General features: G+C 36.2%; 1 protein-coding gene across 1 annotated transcript in view; it reads right to left on the minus strand.

The window, feature by feature from the left end:
* LOC150083201 (polycystin-1-like) overlaps positions 1-18920 on the minus strand; it is a 154741-nt gene that overhangs the window by 21404 nt on the left and 114417 nt on the right. Inside the window, exons 32-36 of the mRNA XM_090378431.1 lie at positions 18384-18499; positions 7743-7908; positions 7021-7299; positions 6080-6206; positions 4235-4545 (exon numbers count right to left, since the gene is read on the minus strand). Coding sequence (XP_090234557.1) covers positions 4235-4545; positions 6080-6206; positions 7021-7299; positions 7743-7908; positions 18384-18499 — 999 coding nt within the window. The remainder of the gene's footprint in view (positions 1-4234; positions 4546-6079; positions 6207-7020; positions 7300-7742; positions 7909-18383; positions 18500-18920) is intronic.

Raw genomic sequence — 18920 nt, forward strand, 5'->3', positions numbered from 1 at the left:
TGCTCAATACAATCAATACAATAATTTGCTTATGTCCCTCTGTCCGGAAAGCTCTTTGAATTTGAATAACTCAAAGACTAAGACGTGATTTTGACGTGATTCCTTTTTCAGGTTATATTGTATTTAGCAGTGAAATTGAGGGGAAAAAATTCAAAAAAAAAATTTGACTGATTTTTAAATCTCAAGAATTGATTATCTCCCAGTAGAACCAACTTTCCGTTTACTTTAAAGAGTTTCTTAACTTTTGTCATCACAATAAACAAATCTCACCGTCAAACTTTCAAGAAATTTGGCGTTTTTGTTCATGAACATCTTAACATAGTTAGTTTCAAGGTTCAGATAATTTTTGTGCAATAACTAATTTTTTTAAAGGACGATATAGGCGTACCTGTAAAAAATTATCAAATTGCATTTTTATCCGAATCCGTCCCACTGAGCTCTTAGCCTGCAATGAAGGGAGCCGAGCGAAAGGTTTTTTTGTAATTACTTCGATATTAATCTTTACTTCTTCTCTGAAACAGTTTTGGGGAAATATTTGCCACGAGTTCTACTCAATCCATAATTGTTTAATTTATATCATACTTAGTCCATTTCCCAGGGTGAGCTAATATCGACAGTTTCAATGACACCGGATCAGTCTATTCTTAGCAATGGTTGTTACTGCTGTTTAAAGAAAATTGAATTGAGCCATGTACAGTAAAAGTTCCTATATAATATCGGTGTAAATACACCATAGTTAACCCATATATTTGAGCTACGGTTGTAGCGTAGAAGGCATCGTTTTAAATGTATCTCATAATGTGGTTGCCTTCACAACAAGATAGCTACTATTGAATTACTTCAAATAAATAACGCTTCTCTAGTAGAGAAGACTACTGTTATTTATTTTCAGCGTTCCACCACCACCCAGACGATCGTTTCGAAGCTTTTTGGCTCCGTCATCAGTGGGCGGGTAGGTAATACAATATGCCATCTCAGTTGCGAAGTTATATCCACATTATGGTGTATTTACACCGATATTATATAGTTAATTATCAAAACCCATAAGGATTATGCCTAGTGCATTTAATTTTCCAAATACATTACCACCACACCCTTCTGGCATCTCTCATAATGTGGATATAACTTCGCAACTGAGATGGCATATTGTATTACCTACCCGCCCACTGATGACGGAGCCAAAAAGCTTCGAAACGATCGTCTGGGTGGTGGAACGCTGAAAATAAATAACAGTAGTCTTCTCTACTAGAGAAGCGTTATTTATTTGAAGTAATTCAATAGTAGCTATCTTGTTGTGAAGGCAACCACATTATGAGATACATTTAAAACGATGCCTTCTACGCTACAACCGTAGCTCAAATATATGGGTTAACTATGGTGTATTTACACCGATATTATATAGTTAATTATCAAAACCCATAAGGATTATGCCTAGTGCATTTAATTTTCCAAAGTAAAAGTTCCAGACAATAACGTTTTATATAAGAAAATATTAACTATACAATACAAATATCAAAATATACTTTACGAAGGACAGTGAATCAGTTAGTCACAAAGTAAGGAAAAAAAAAAAGAAACAGGGAACTGACCTAAACATAGCATTTATTTATTTTTTGTATAATCAGCAAACATTTATACCGTGGTACCATCTCTTTATCAAATTCTGGAACTCGTCTTTTTAAAAGATGTTGGTTGCTTTCGCGACCAGTGACATGCATCATTTTCCGCTTCCACTTTGCCACCAAGCTGTTCTTTAAGTGCGGCAGCTAAATGAAAATCTCTAGGAGCGAAGCCTAGTGACTCCAATTCTCTTGGGTTGCACCGTTGTCATGCAGTAGAGTTCTCTACGCCTCAATAGCGCAAGCTGAATCATATTGCATACTTCTTTCAGAAGTGATATCTTTAGGATTTCGAAAACGCTGCTGAAGAACACCATGAATCTCAGAAAACAGTCACCATTATCTTTCCTGCTCACTTCACCGCCCTTAACTTCGATGCTGGGGTGAATAAGAATGCTCTCAAATCACTGATGCACGTTTAGATGCGGGATAAACGAATTCCATTTTTGATAATGCTAAGGTTGAAAATTCAATTGTTTTTCACTAGATCTTTTGTTTACAACAAAGTTATAAAACAAAGTTATTTACAAAATGTTACAAAGTTATAGATTTGCTTCCAGTATAGAGATTTGCATTCGATTTCGTTCTTCTGTTCCCTTTATATTCTAAGGAAATATTATGTCTAAAGGAAATATTAAATATTGGCACAGCATCAAGGCTTTTGAGTATTGCTCTACTTCTTCATATTTGTTAAAGAACAGTACCCATTTTTCTGGGTACTGTCTGACAATAACGCGCAGAGTTTTCTCTTATTTAATTTATTCAGTGGAATACCACTTGGTTATGAAAGGAGTCGACTGATTTTGAACGACCTACAGTTAAGGTTTCGTTAACAAAGAAGCCACTGCATCCAGGAGTCATCTCTCAAGGGCGATAAAACAAAATTAGAGAGAGAATCTTTTATTGCACCACCTTCAATTGTAAGCAGTTACAAGATTGGTTAGTGTTGCAATGTCCCCTTATTATTACTGGAATCTCTTGATGTGGTGAGGTGAGCCATTTTCCTGTTTGCATTCCAGGTTCTTAAGAAGGCTTGAAATGGTCCTGCTCACAGTGGCAATTTTGCTTATGTTTTCTTCGTTTAAAGTGAGTTTGGTAGGTCCACCTTCGTTTTAAGTGAGCTATACGAGTAGGTCCACAATGCTCAATACTTAAAATGGCATGCATACTGTAAATTCAACTGAGTTCTCAAGGCGACCTTTTTCATTAATATTTTTTATAAATTTAATGCGCTTATTGAAAGGAAGAATGTTTGAAAAACATTCTTCCATATAACCCATTTATGAATAGGCATTTCATTGACTGGAAAGAACCTAAAATCTTTTTCAATAATTATTAAATGCTTCTGCTTGTTTTGATTTTAATTGTCACTCGAATTAAAAAAATAAATAAATATTATAATTTAGCTACGATTATTCAGAAAAAAATTCTTTCAGAAAAATAAGATTGCATGAACAAAAAATAACGTTTTTGGGGAAATTGGGACATTGTGCCAAAAATCGAGACCATCCTGGAAAATGGAGCTTTTGGTCACTTACAGATATAGCAACCCCATTTTCTAACTTATCAGATATGCTGAATATATCAACACGTCCTACAAGTAGATAAAAATATATAGCCATCGTATTATGGTCAAGCACTTCCCTGTTTTTCATCTTTCTGCCAATGTCATTAAGTGTCACATTATTGCAGGTCAGCCAAACCATATATTCTGCAAGACGTATTCGCAGATTGCAACAGAATCTTCTTAAATATACAAGAAATACAACGACACGTATACGCAATAGCAGGCAGTATTACTGTCACTGGTATTTGTATAAATATCGGTTAAAAATTAAATAGAAATTAATGTACATAGTGCGTACATTAATAAAAAAACAGTCGATTGGATGGAGGAAGTAATTCAGATTTATAACAAAACAAATAAACCCATAGACCCGAAATTCATTTGTTACAAAGATTCCTAAAATATTTTAAGTAAGACTGAAATTCTGAAATGGATCAGAGCTTCTGTTCCAAATTTATAGTAATATCTCTGGAGGGAGAAACTGGGGAGGGAATGCTATGAAATCGTAAGTGAACTTAGAACCATTCCAGGGGCCAACAGAACATAGGTTGAAAATTTCGCCTCCATCTGACTTTACATTGTGGAGTAATACGCGAAATATATTTTAATTTATATGAATAGATTTCTGTGGAGGGGGAGGAGAAGAGACTATTATTGATCCCAAAGGTTTTCCAGGGACCAACGAAACACACGCTGAAAATGGGATATCGATTGAACTTTTTCTTGTTAAGTAATATCTAAACATCTGTTCACATACTTTCCTTACAAGTCTGTTGGGTAATGCACTCAATGCGTTACATTCGATTGATTTTAAGAACCTGCCGTAAAGGCAGTGTTAATATGGAAGCCTGAAAGCCACTGCATCCAGGAGCTAGTTAAAATAGATTAAGTCTGTTTTATTTGATGTTAATCGGTTTAAATTCCTAAATTACATGCTGCATTATTGAAGTATCTATTATTAAACTGGCATTTCCCCGATAAACTGAACTATGGAACTATTCCTAGCACTATATTAATTTTATGGGTAACCTTTCTTAGTTATTCTTACCTTAATTGGTTGTGTTATCAACACCGAAGTGAAGAAAGACACTAAGAGAGATGTCACCCATTTTCGTGTTTTCTCATCACCAAATTGCACTCCGTATGCCCAAAGGAAGAACACAGAAACACCAATTGAGAGAATACATAAAACCCACGCGATGTAGCGGCACCACCATGGAAACAGAAACTTCTTTTTCTTTATCTTAGGCTTCGGTGCTTTGCGTTCTTCGAGTTGAGGAAACATATCGTGGACGAGAGTTGCTCTTGAATCTGCGGACGGCGGACGAGAAGATAGCATGGACTTATGCTTAGACTTATCTGCAAGAAAATGTTTTACAAATGTCGGAATTGAATATTTAATTGCAAAATAATATTTCAAAGTTCTGTTGTATTTTGCTGCTACATCTAGTGGATCAAAGTTTTTTTGTCGATAACACGAAGAAAGTTTCTGATAATCTATTACTCGTATATAATTTATACCTTAAATGCTAAAGATCTCAGAAGTTCAGGAGGATTAAAGTTGTACGTTCGTAACGCAAGTTCTGAAAGATGCCTCTAATATTACTTTTATCCTCGCGAAAAAGAAATCGGAACTTTATTCACCTTATACTTCTGATGAACTTTATTCATCTTATACTTCTGGTACTGTCAGTAATGTCTTACGTCTCTGTCTACTTGAAAATATTGAACACAACGTTGTAAAGCACAAAAATCGGAGCTTAGCGAAAGCTCCCTTTGTACTCTGTCCACCTTGCAAAATTATGGGTCTGATTTTCGGAGAAAAATCAAGACCATCATTTTGCGATTTAAGTTATTTTATGGTATATATATATATATATATATATATAAAAAAGGTAAACAGCAGCTATTATCAATCCACTGCAGGATGGAAGTCTCTTCAACGATTCATGTTGAGGGAAATGGACCATAATCTGCCACGCTGGTCCAGTGCGGGTTGGCAGATCGACCGTATTTAGTAGTCAGGGGTTTGAACACTGGTCTACTCAAAGAGCGTGAGTCTGGCCACTCGGCTACGAAAGCCTCTTAATTTATGGTATCCATGTGTTTAATCAATCCCCCTTTAACAACTCATGACATTACCTAATGTGCAGTGTAACATCAGAAAAGTATTTATGGATAATTAAGTACATTAAAAGATATTTAATAGTTAAATAATTAATTAACAGCTATTTAATTAGAAATATCAACTGCAAATGCAAAATAAGGGCCCAAAGCTGGAAATACTGAGACAGGTCTGTTCAAGTATCTTAAGTTAAATATGTTGTTAAAACAGTATTCAGAACTCAGCATAAGTGATCGATAGGTTACGTTTATAACCGATCTAAGCGATATGTTAGGTCATTTCGGATTTATAAAGAGATTCAAAAAATAGTTGGCCCACTATCATAAATAAAAGGCGATAACTTCTCGATAAAAGCACTACGAAGTACTTCATCTCTCAGCATGTAGGCTCATTGCCTCAATTATTTTAAATAACCCTCGATCGCAGAGTATCATTTTTATGATTTTATTTTCCATTAAGCTATTACCCTTTGCTGTTTCTTAAAAATCTCGCACGACACTGCTGTACTACTCGCTTGAAGGCATCTAGAAGAGAGTCAAGTAGCAGTCTTCTCTTTGGTTTAATGAAGCCAGCTCAAGAGAACCACGAGGTTTTTTGTTTTAAGAGAAATTAAGCAAAAAAACTGAAGGCTGAAATGCTTCTAAAGTGAAATGCTTCTATCAGATGATTGGCAAGTGTTATTAAACCACTTTAACAACAAGAAAGTTATGTGGACAGGTTCTCGCTTTCTCTAAGAATAAACTTCCAGACGTAAGAATTTTTACTTACTTTGCTTTTTTAATGCTTCGGTGATGTGGGATGGCCTTAGGCGACGCAGGCGAGATTTTCTAAATAAGGTGATCATTAAGAACGTAGGAGGAAACACAATGAAGTTTGCCATCACGCCCACTCCAATCTATGCAAAGAAAGCAAAAAATATGCAACTTCTTTTGTATATTCGCTTATTGTAAATTAAATCATACTATACATTATAATTAATGAATATGAATTTCATTGAATGAGAGGAAGGTATTGAGTTTTACCACAATTATGAGTCTTCAATGTGTCATCAGATCCTATTAAGTTCTGAAGTTTATTCACAATAATTTAATCGAATTTCTTAATTATGCAGCTTGCTTCGGTTTAAATATAAATCCTCATGAAACTCAATGTGCTAGTTTTTCTCCTCTACTTTGTGCTGTAATTTTAATTCTTCTTTTGAGAATCAACAACTATTTCTTATGAGGCGAAAATTTCTTGGAATCATTCTCCTATTACAAGCTATTATTCCATTCACATTTGCGCTTACTGAAATTAAAACATTGCAGGCTCCTTTGGTTTTATAAAACCAAAGGAGCGTGCAATGTCTTAACGTTAAATTGGATTGACACAAAGAAAATAATTCAATTATATCATTCCTTAATCTAAAAAGTTCCTTCTAGTTTCTCAGAAAAATTCCAGCACAAGAGCAAGCGAAAATGGCAATTAATCAGTACTATCAGGATAAGATGGACATATTATATGCAGGTGGTAGGTTCCCGTGATATGTGTGTTTAGATTTATTTACAAATATTTTAGTCAATTTTGAACAGTTCTTTAAAATAATTTAATTTGTAAATTTTTCTAGGATTTATATTCATCTTATGCCTTAATTTATACTTTAACATTTTTAATTAAACACTAAATAAATAAACTAATCAGAGAGGAAAGCGTAATACGATTTATTATACCTGTTCTGGACTGAGGGACAACGGTCCCATGCTAATAGCAGAACTAGTGGGCTTACTAGGGACTTGTCCGTACCACATGGCATTTACTAACATCGACAAGTACAGCATAGCCATACAACAAGACACTCTCTGCATCCTAGTGAAACGACTCTTAGGAGGGCGCATGAAAATAGAGAACCATAGATGGCCATCGGAAAGATTCTTCTGGGTGGTGAGATTGAAGAGGTGACTGAACTCCGTGGCTTCACCTTTCCCCGCCACAGGCAATAACCGATCGATCTGCAAAAATGAAGAACAAACTTTCAGGCTTTTGAAAGATTTCACGAATCTTAGAGGATATAAGATTATATCTCATAATAATGTGTATAATAATGAGCTTTGTCTGTCACGCTTTAAGAAGGCGCTGTGATCGATTGAGCAAATGGGGAAAATTAACGTTTACGTATGTCAAATGTTACAACTGAATTCAACAACTTTTTTTTATTCATTTTTTTTAGGGGGAAATCTCTCTTCACACATTTTTTACAAAATATTTTATTTGGGTATAAATAAAGAGAATTTGTGATAATTTTTCTTTTCCACTTACAATGAAAAAAATAAATTTATTGAAAAAAAAAAAGAAAAATATTATTCTTTGATAATATTAAATATTTAATATACATATTATTAAAGCAAATAGCTGATTTTTATTCAAGGAGTTCAGATATTGTTTATCCACTCACCGATCCATCATCTTTTTCAACTGCAAACCATCTGTTGGAGACGAATTCGAACTTCTCTCCCGTTTGGACATCCCTGACCACAATGAAGCTAAGAAACCAGGATCTGAATTTTCCTTTACCGGAGTTGTCGTGCCACATTCTCATGTAATTCAGTCGTCCCAAGGGCCTGAATGGAAAATATATGGAATTAAGAATACCCAAAGAAATATGAATTGCATGAAGAGATTGTTTAACTTGATGTTTAAAATTAAAGTTCTCATACTCTAAGTTGCTGGCCGAAGGGACTGGACGGGACGATTGCAATTTGAAATCTAGAGAACCCCTTTTGCATGTTGGGTAGATTCATAGCAGCAAAAGGGGTTCTCTATATTTAGGGAACGTTATCGCAAATTAAGTGTCTCTTAAAGTAAAAGATCGATGATGATTTGACGAATGAGTAAATTAAATCTAAAAAGGATTAGCCGTATTGTTGGTAGTCGATTGATTCGTATGAGCCATAGGTTTTAAATGTACAAGATTACAGACAGACTGAGGGGCATTAATAGATTGTGGAGGGCTATTAGGACGACTCGAAACGACTTGACGATTAGAACTGAAACAGATTGGAATAGAGTAGGGACTGGAAAGACAATTATTGAAACACTTTAGTTTTAAGAATTTAATATGGTTTAAGAAAGTGTTTGGAGAATGGCAAGTTAAGAAATGGAGAAGAGATGGGCCCGAAAAAGATGGAAGCAAAGAATGTAGCAGGCTGTGTTATGCTGAGAGTGCAATTAGACGTGTTGGATGGAAGTCGAGAAGTTTTATAAAAGCAGATGCGAGTATATCTTAAGCAGTTTTCTGATCTACAGCATACTTTAAATTTCTTCATATAAATTGAGTAGAATTACGTATTACCACGTACTGATGCCACAGTGGCACGTAGTATAACTTTATAGGACGGATATTTCTCATAATGTATACCTCTACTTTTAATTAATGCGATAAGAAAATTAAGTGAAGCCCACAGAAGAAAACTGAATGCAGAAAACAAAGGGCGTAAACGAGCTGAAAGGAAAAACACACTGAATATGTATCATACTGTGTTTATTTGCACACTTGCAATTACGCTGTTTTATTATTGCTGTAAATATTTATGTTAATGTAAATATAGTTAAATGTTCTTTTAGTTTCTTGTGAAATTATAAATTACGTTTTAAATGTAAAAATAATCGTATAATTGTAAGCAGAATAATTTGTATAATTGTACACCAGAGTTTAACTGTATACAGTACTATAGTACAATATATTAATTAATCTTTATTGGATGTAAAGATATCTTACAATATACCCATCACAGTATGCTGCCAGGGTCTCACATGGATATAATATACATATATGTATATATAATACATGTATATATATATATACACAGACAGCCTGGTGTATGGCAGTAACCGGGTTTCTCTTAGATAATAATAATAATATGCATTTATAACCTCTTATATAAAAATTAACTTTTAGCCAGCCTGAAGTCTTACGAGCTATTTAATATGAATATATACACGAAATACTTGCAGACGTAGAATTATCAAAACTTTTGTCTGAAAAAATTACCGCATATTCTGGAGTTGAGGCCGAATTATACGCCGAGTATAAAAATTTTCAACTTGAATTAAAGTCACATGCTCATCTTAGTCTTCTTCTTTATCTTCGCCTTCTTCCCACGTTTATATGGTGTCGGCATTTCCGTCCTTAATTCTTTTCCTCCATTTCTCCCTATCCTGGGGCTTTCTCTTTCCTCCATCCTCTCTCTTTTAAATCCTCTGCCACTTTGTCCTTCCATCTCAGCTTAGGTCTCCCCCTCTTCCTCTTCCCTATCACCTCCAACTTTTCGTTCCACATGTCCAAACCACCTCAACCTAGATTCCTGCATATATTTTCTCAGAGGCTCCACCTTAACCGTGCCTCTGATGTAGTCATTTCTTATCCTGTCCTTCCTCGTCACACCACGCATCCATCTTAGCCACTTCCATCTTCTTCTCCTGGGCCCTTGTAATCGCCCATGTCTCAGCACCGTACATCAATGCGGGTCTAAACACAGTTTTATACACTCTTCCCTTAATTCTACAATTTACTTTCTTATCACACAGCACCCCTCATCTTTCTCCAGTTCAACCATCCACATTGCACTCTATGCTGTATTTCTGCACTCAGTCCTCCATCCCTCTCAACGTTCGATCCCAGATACTTAAATTTCGAAACAGATGGTAGCTTTTCCTCCTGCAGTTTTATCATTAATTAACGTACTCATCATTTGTAAGGTATGAATTAATATCAGTATACTTACAGTTAATTGCCTATAAAGTTTTATAAAATTATACTATAATTATATAAACTCTACAAAGTTTTTTATATAATTATATGTTGTTGCTCACCTAATTCATCAGAAAAAAAAAAACAGTTCATGAGATTATCAATTTCTTACAGCAAACGTACTTCCACAATACGGAACTATTAACAAGGAAACTAATTTGCAATACAATACTGAACGGGCAATAAATAATGGCTCAGTTTCAAAATCAGAACCTCTTATATATAGTACAGCATCAAAAAGAGCTGTATCACATCGTCACCTGCGCCTGTAGATTTTGTGAGTTGGCCTTCCACATAAGGAAGCATTGAGTTTATAATACAGTAAAATCTGTATTAAGAATCCAGATTCACGACATGGATGTTAAAAAAACAGGGTAGGAATCGACTGATACGTCAAATATATGATTATGAATAAAAAAGGCTATCGCAATCATACTTTTGTCCGTTTGAATCGAGCAGCCATGGCCCCCATCTTTGTTCGGAAAGAAAGCTTCTTCTGACAAGGTTCAATTTATTTATTTTGAATAACTGCCATTTCATGAATAGATGGTTCAGCATTTTCTAATCATTCTTGCGTACAGTCGATTTTTCTTCGAGCCTCCAAAACTTGTTTTTACCAAACGATTCCAATTTGGAAGTAGAAAGGCGTTTTCTTACACCACTTGTTTTTCTTGTTGCATCATCTACTAGCTCCCAACTTTTGTAACAGATGAGAAATTGTTGAATATTCACAATGTAGTAAATGTAATAACAATTTGCCCTAAGGAGCAGTTTTTTTAAGGTAGGGCAACCGCATCACTCGTTAAGTGGCATTAATTGAACTTCAGAACTTGTCAAGACTGCCTGACAAGACCTGACTGTCATTACTTATAAACTCTGGGTTACGCAATTGCAGCCACTTATAAATAATGTTGCAAAGATATTGCGCATAATCGTTTTAATTTTTGGTTTTGACATTTACCTTACAGTGGTAAAACCACAATGCTAGCATTTAGCAACGAGATTAAATATATTTTTTGTCACGCGTTTATAGAACGCATACAAAATGACACCGGTGATTTTCATACGGACTCTCACAGTTCTGATACCATGATTTATTACGAAAGTGGTGATATTTGTAATCTCTTGCCCATATTTAAAAAGAAAAGGCATGTTTTGGTGAGGGTTTCAGCAACCTGAATGCTTTGATTTTATTTGAAATGGTAAATTTTAAAACAATTTGCACTGACCTGTCTCGGGTCATTGATTAGTTGTCACAGTGTTTGATGGATGAATGGACCAAAAAGAATGTTTTTGAATTCATATTAAGTGTAGTATTTAGGGTGAAAAGGCCATCTGTGCATAGAAATGATGCTAATGCACTAACTTATATGAGAGAATCCATATTAGTGAAAAATCATGATGTTTGTTCGGCCTAACAGTTAAATTTATCCACAATTAATATAAAAAAAAAACAAATCTGTTTATAAGGCAGTAATCTTCTCTAATTCAAGAGTAATAGTGTGAAAACTGTTGAGCAAAATGCGCTGCTTGAAAAGGACATCATTTTGAAGGATGGGGGGGGGTGATTAAGGTGTTTCATGTTTAATGTAAATATAAAACATATCGTAGCAGTCCAGCCTACATTTTTTGAACAGATGTTGTACATTGATGAGGAAAATCTTTCAGGAGAGGGACAGAGAATATCAAAAGTACACCTAATTCTGATTGCAGGTTAAATGATATTGTGGTAACTGAAAGGAAGTTGGAGGAAGTGATAAATGTAAAAGTGAATAAGCCAGGTCTAGTTATTGGATCTGTCCAATTGTATTGAAATAAGTAAACGGCAAAAGAGGTAAGACGCCATTTAGCCATAATTATGAGAACACCCGTGGATTTTCATGATATGTTTCTACACGCTGGAAATATACAAATATCTCTCGTATTCACTAAGGAGGATCAAAAGGTGAAGCGAGTACAAGAAAAATAATGGAGTCAGTGGTTAAGCTTGCAGATGATACCGAGATTGGTTAATGACAGGAATCAATGCATACTACTGCAGCAAGACTAGAAAAATTAGACAAATGGGCTGAGAAGCGGAAGTTTAGGTTTAACATTGGTAAATGCCTGGTAGTTTATTTGGGTAGGAGTAATCCCTGAATAAAAAACTAGATGAGTGCCACCAATCTCATGGTAGTGGAAAATGAAACAGACCTAAAGGTAATTGTACAGTTTGACATTACACGTTCGCCTGGCAAATAGGCTTCTAGAGCAGCTCATGAGGTTTTCTAAATAGTATACAGACATTTTACCAAAGTGAACAAAGAGGGGGTTATCTTATTATAAGACAATTGTTAGGATGCATCTTGAGTGCTGTATAGGTCTGGAGCTTCATTTTAGAAGTATCTAGATTTGTTGGATACAAAATGCAGATTAAGTCCTTGAGTAAAAGAATTGAGTTCTGTAAATAGCAGTTATTGAAAACTAGGCGTTTGCAAGGAGATCGATTTGAAGCGTTAAAGCTTTAAATAGATTGAGTAAACTAAATGCTGATTGCATTCTTATTATTTCTCAGACGACATACAAGGGGATATTAATTTAAATTGGAAAAGGATGATTGTAAGATGGATGGGCAGCTGTAGAATAATTGATCACTGGAATAAACTTCACTTGTTGTGTTGTGGAAGTTGTTGTTGTTACGGGATTTCTGGCGCAAGGACAACACAGGCCATATTGCGCCTATCAAAGTAAGTAAGTATACATGTGATAACTGCTCTGGGAGCAATTAGAGTTGGTCATACATTTTAATTTTTTTCAAGTAGGTGAAGAATTCGGAGAGTTTTGCGTCATTACCTATGATGCTTTTGAGTGACAGGGGGTTTGAAATGGAGCTGAAAGTAGACTGTCGGGCAGTGTCGAACAAGCTACATTCAATCAGAATGTGCTTCACTGAGGAGGATCATTTCCTGTGAGCAGAAACAGATGAGTAAGGTGAGTGTGGCCAATTCGGGTTCTGGCTAGAAGTACTTCTTCCTTTCTAATTTTACGGAGGCTAGAGGTCCATAATTGTGGTTCAGGTTTCAATTGAAACTGTTTATTATGTGTTTGCTTTTTCCACAGAAGAGTCCATTGTTTCATACATATTTCCTGTATTTTATGTTTATAATCAGGATAGGGGACAAGATCGTTTGATAAGGCTACGTTGGAGGGATGCTTTGCGGCATCATCAGCGCACTCATTTCCAGGAATACCACTGTGACCTGGAATCCAGGAGAAGACAACAGTGCGATGTTGCTCATGGAGATGTATCAGTTCTTGTCTTATTAGCTTTACCAAAGGATTGCAAGGTGAGGTGTTTGTGAGAGCTAAGAGAGCACTCTTGGAATCTGTGTATACAAATACTTTTATTCGTTGACAGGAGTGAAATATTTTCCAGGGCAAGTTTAATTGCATAGAGTTCAGCAGTATAGCTGCTGCATTCAGCTGGAAGTGGAATAGAAACAGTTGTATTAGGGAAGGCAGCAGCTGCACCCACTTTATTGCCCGACTTTGAACCGTCAGTGTAGATCTTAGAAAAGTGGGAATAATTTTCTTCATGGACAAGATGCAATTGTCTGATGTTAACATCTGCTACAGCACCTTTTCCCCATTTTTCAAAGTAATCATCATATGAAAGAGTTAAGGTAATCCATGGGGGATCCGGGTCTTTTAAATCTCTGATGATATTATGAAAGGAAATATTCCAGCATTCTAATAGGTTCTGTAATCTGATACCGGCAGGTCGGATTGTTCTGGGTTTGTTTCCATAGTGTATTCTCCACTGCGGATCATACAGTAGTGGCCAAATAGGATGAGTGGGGAAGCTTTTAATTTTAGCCGAGTAGTTCAACAGTAACATCTTTCTCCTGATACTGAGTGGAGGTTCGTGAGCCTCAACATACAGACTTTGAACTAGTGATGTTCTGTATGCACCCAGGGCAATCCTAAGGGCAGCGTGGATAGGATCAAGACGAGCCAAAGTACTCTCTCTCTAGCAGAGTCATAGACAGGCGCTTTATAATCTAGGCGAGATCTAATTAGAGACCTATACATGTGGAGCAGCGTGTACCGGTCTGCACCCCCAGGATGTACTAGAGACGACCCGAAGTATGTTAATTTTCTTAAGGCAGGTGGTTCGTAGGTGTTTAACATGCTCCTGAAAATTTAGATTCTTATCAAAAATTAGCCCTAGGAGACGAATACTGTTAACGATTGTAAGAGGATGATTGGCCAAGTGTAACTCGGGTTCTGGATGCATTTTGCGCTTGTTGCAGAAATGCATGGCCATAGATTTGTGGTTTGATAGTCTATATCCATTTTGTGTCATACATAGTTCAATATTATTTATTGATATTTATAATTGCCTCTCAATATAATTTATAGTCTGAGAATGACAGGACAAGGTAAGATTATCAGCATAAATATATGAGTCAACAGTGTTTGGAATGCTGTTTGTGATATTGTTAATTCGTATAGCAAATAGAGTGGCACTGAGGACAGAACCTTGAGGGACTCCTTCTTCTTGTCTGTATGTGTGAGACAGAGCCTGCCGGTATCGAACTTTGAATGTCCTGTGGCAAAGGAAGTTTTGAATAAAATATGGTAAATGCCCTTTCATATCTATAGAATGGAGATCCTTTAGGATTCCATAACGCCATGTGGTATCGAAAGCTCTTTCTATATCGAGACATACCATGTTGTTTGTTGATTCCTGATAAAAGCGTTTCTTATGTTTGATTCAGCCTTTATCATGAGATCTAAGGATGATCTATTCTTCCGAAAGCCGAACTGATTGTTGCTGATTATGTTTCTAGACTCAAGGTACCACGATAATCGACGGTGCACCATTTTTTCTAAAGTTTTACTTAAGCAGCTGGTTAGAGAGGTCGGTCTGTAGTTGTTAGGAATCGAATGATCTTTTCCTGGTTTAGGGACAGCAATTACATATGAATGTTGCCAGGAGCTAGGAAATGTGTGTTCATAAAATATCCGATTGTAAAATTTTAGCAGAGAGGATAACGATTGCTGATCTAGATTTTTAAGCATTACATAGTAAATTCCATCAGGGCCAGGGGCACTGTTGTGGGAAATATTTATAGATTCTTTCAATTCTGATAGTGTGAGCGGTTAATTATAGGGTAAACGGCGGGTAGTTTTGAAATTTAGTTTGAATTTCTCAGCATCGGCTTTAATTTTTTGGAATGATGGATGATACGCAATGGAGGCGGACAATTCAGAGAACACAGTTCCTAAGGCATTTGCAATATCTTCGGGATTAGAGATCTCCTTCCCATTCCAATTAAAAATAGGTGCAGGTAATGTAGGGTATTTACCTGCCTTATTTTTTTCCATATTATTCTGGCTTCAGTGTCTTTATTGATTGATGAAGCAAATTTTAACCGAGTCCTTTTTAGCCTTTCGCCTGATGTACTGTGCTTTGGCTCTAAGTTTCTTATAATTAATAAGGTTGGCGATGGTAGGGCATTTTCGGAATGAGTTCCATGCTGCATTCTTTTCTCTTTTCAACTTATTACAATCATCGTTCCACCAGTGATTGGTATGTCTACGATTTCTTAATTGAGACTGTGGGATGGCAACCTTTGCAGCTGATAGTATCTGCATTGTGATATGTTTGGTGACAGTATTGATAGAGGAAGACTCAATGATGTGATCATCAAAAGAAACATGACTTTTATATTTTGTCCAGTCTGCTTTAGAAAATTTCCATTTCATTTGTGTGTCAGTTGTTTTGGAATTCGTGGTTTGAATTCTGCATATTACTGGATAGTGATCACTGTTGAGAGGATTGTCAAGTGTTGTCCATTCGACACTTGGGAAGAGGATCGGAGAGCAGATTGAGAGGTCTATTGCAGATGATGCTCCAGTAGGAAGATGAATGTATGTGGGTAAACCAGTGTTCAGTAATGTTAAATTCTGTCTGTCTAGTAGTGTCTCAATGAGTTCTCCGCGTCTGTCTGAGACGAGGGATCCCCATAGTGGATGGTGTCCATTAAAGTCTCCTAGTAGGCAAACTGGTGACGGTAATTGCAAAACAAGGTTTTCTAGTTCATGAATCGTACATTGCTGATTGGGAGGGAGATATATTGAAACGATCGTTAAAGAAATGCCAATCATTACACGAGCCGAAACAGCTTCTAAGGCAGTTTGAAGAGGAATTTGTTTACAAGGAACCCTTGAGTCTATGAGTATGGCCACTCCACCATGAGCACTGTTTGTCCTGTCTTGTCGAAAAAGAGTGTAATATTTAACTGACACTGTCACTTGTGGTGTTAGATTTGTTTCCTGTAGGCATATGCTCACCGGATGATAACGATCAATTAGTTCATATATGTCATCTATGTTACTGCGAAAGCCTCTGCAATTCCATTGAACTATGTTGTTCATTGTGTAGATTTTGAATTAAAAGTTGAATCTGTCTGTTTTTTAATGTTGCTCTGCTTGTGACGGTCAATTTTTATTTTGTCCTTTTTTGAAAAGAATAGACGTGTGTCCATGTCGTCTTCTGCATGAAGATCTAGAATGGAGTCATTACAAGTATTGTTTTCTGCAATATCCATAGCTGTTTATCAGATAATTTCTTTCTAACATGAACTGAATTTTCCTTCTAATCTGGAGTAACTGGATCTAATTTAGCAGTAGATGGTATCGAGATCGGGGTATTGTTTGTCCTATCTACTGTTTGGTGTTTTCTTGACTGTGATGCAGGTGATAGCAATGATCGAGCCCATTCAGAAATTGACAATTTTGGTGGGACTGATATATCTGTTTGCGTTGAAACTGTTTGGTGTCTTTTGGATGCTTCAGCATATGTACGTTTAAGCATGTTTTGTAGTAGGTGCTTTCTGGCTTCAGGGTATGTGACCTTGTTCTCCACTTTGTATTTTTGAATTTTTTTCTCCAGCTTCCATTGCTCACAGGATCTAGAAAAAGCTGAATAGTTGCCTTTGCAGTTTGGACACCGTGATGATTCGGCATTACAATCAGTATGGACATGTTCTTTTGATCCGCAGTTTGAGCAAACTGAATCTCCTCGGCAGACAGTTTGGGAATGCCCAAACTTCTGACACTTGTAGCATCGAATAGGATTGGGGATATAAGGACGGATACGACAGTTTAGGTATCCTGCTTTTACTGATGAAGGAAGGTTCGGTGTAGAAAAAGTGAGAATGATGCTACGAGTAGGAACAAATTCTCCATCTTTCTTCAGCATTATTCGTCTTGCTTCAGTAACTTTCTAATCTTGGAGTGCTTGAACAATCTCCTCCTCTTTGACATTCAATAGATCCCATTCGGTAATTATTCCTTTGGAGTTATTCAGGGTAGCATGAGGAAATACTTTAGTAGGAACTCCACCAAACGATGTAAGTTTCAGAAGGGACTCAGAATGTTTACGATTGGTGGTTTCGACTAATAGGTCGCCAGATTTCAGTCTTCTTATCATTTTTGGTGATCCGGCTACACTTTCTAGACATTTATGTATATAAAAAGGAGACAAAGTACCCAAAGAATGATTCGTTAGGTAATGCAGTATGAGGAAAGATGGATATTACATTTGAGGTACATCTGTTTTCATCCTCTTCCGTGTTTGGTAGTCAGAGTCATTTTGTTGTAAATCCATAGAAACGGGATTTACAGTCTTGAGAGGTGGAAATTTTCAGTTTCCATAATTGCTCCTTTTGGTCCCGGAAGGATAACTTTTCCTTCCAGGTTTTCGCACTACTACCTGTAGTGCGAAAGAGCTACTCTAATAGAAAATGAAGAAAACGGTGTTTAGAACAAAAAAGAATCTATATCTGGGAAAAGCTCTTTAGAAGGATCGCTTTAACGAACGCACTGAAATCGCTTGGCCACGGAACGCTTGGCACCCGGGGCCGTTGTGGAAGTGGGTAGTTTGGACAAACTATTAGAAGGCATGGGCAATTTGTGTGTTTTTAGCTGATGAATGTATAAGTTTGCTTTCTTGCATAAATTTGCTAATACTAAATTGCCTTAAAAGTTATTCGCATTCAGTTTCTACAGGTTAAATTTAAGAGTGATTTATTTGATAGCTACAAAATTTTAAGGCGTATTAAAACCACATAAACAGTGTGCGCTCTTCGATTTTTATATACGAGTATGAATTTGAGGCGCTTCCATAGGCTGAACAAACGATGAAGATATTCATCGTTTGTTCAGCCTATTTTCAAGGTAAATATTCTTTGTCACGAACATTTTTTAGTTCAAATAACACTTAAAATATGCGCTTACCTTCCAACTGCCATAACAAAAGTATCGACGCCACCTTTTCGAAATATCTTTCTCTTTGCGTCTTCCAGTTTACGTACTTCCGTTTCATCATCATCACCGGACAAGATAAATTGAACCTACGAAGGAAAAACAGCATAAATCATTCAAAAAAAAAAAAAGTCTGATCTATTGGCATCAAATGAACAGAAAGTTGTGCTTGCAACAGGCTAAAAATAACTTATAGTGAAAGAGGGTTTACGTTTTAGAGTCTTCGATTCTGAACCACTAACCAGAGGAAAGGCATCCAATCAGTAGCACTGATATCTTAACGAACAAATGGAACGAGTAAGCTATATGTTGGTGATATCTTTGCTCTTGCTCAGACAACACACATAAGGATAAAAAAAATCTAAATAAATTGAGGAAGGATGGTAGCAGGATAGATGTGTAGAAATTTTCTTTCAGTCAGAGAGTAATTGATTGTTGGAACAAACTTCCACCTGGTGTTGTGGAAGTTGGTGGTTTGAATTTTAGGGAATAACAGTAGACTATTATCAT

This window comes from Mastigoproctus giganteus, chromosome 7 (genome assembly GCF_048544385.1).
Source record: "Mastigoproctus giganteus isolate SK-2022 chromosome 7, ASM4854438v1, whole genome shotgun sequence".
NCBI classification, from domain to species: domain Eukaryota; kingdom Metazoa; phylum Arthropoda; class Arachnida; order Uropygi; family Thelyphonidae; genus Mastigoproctus; species Mastigoproctus giganteus.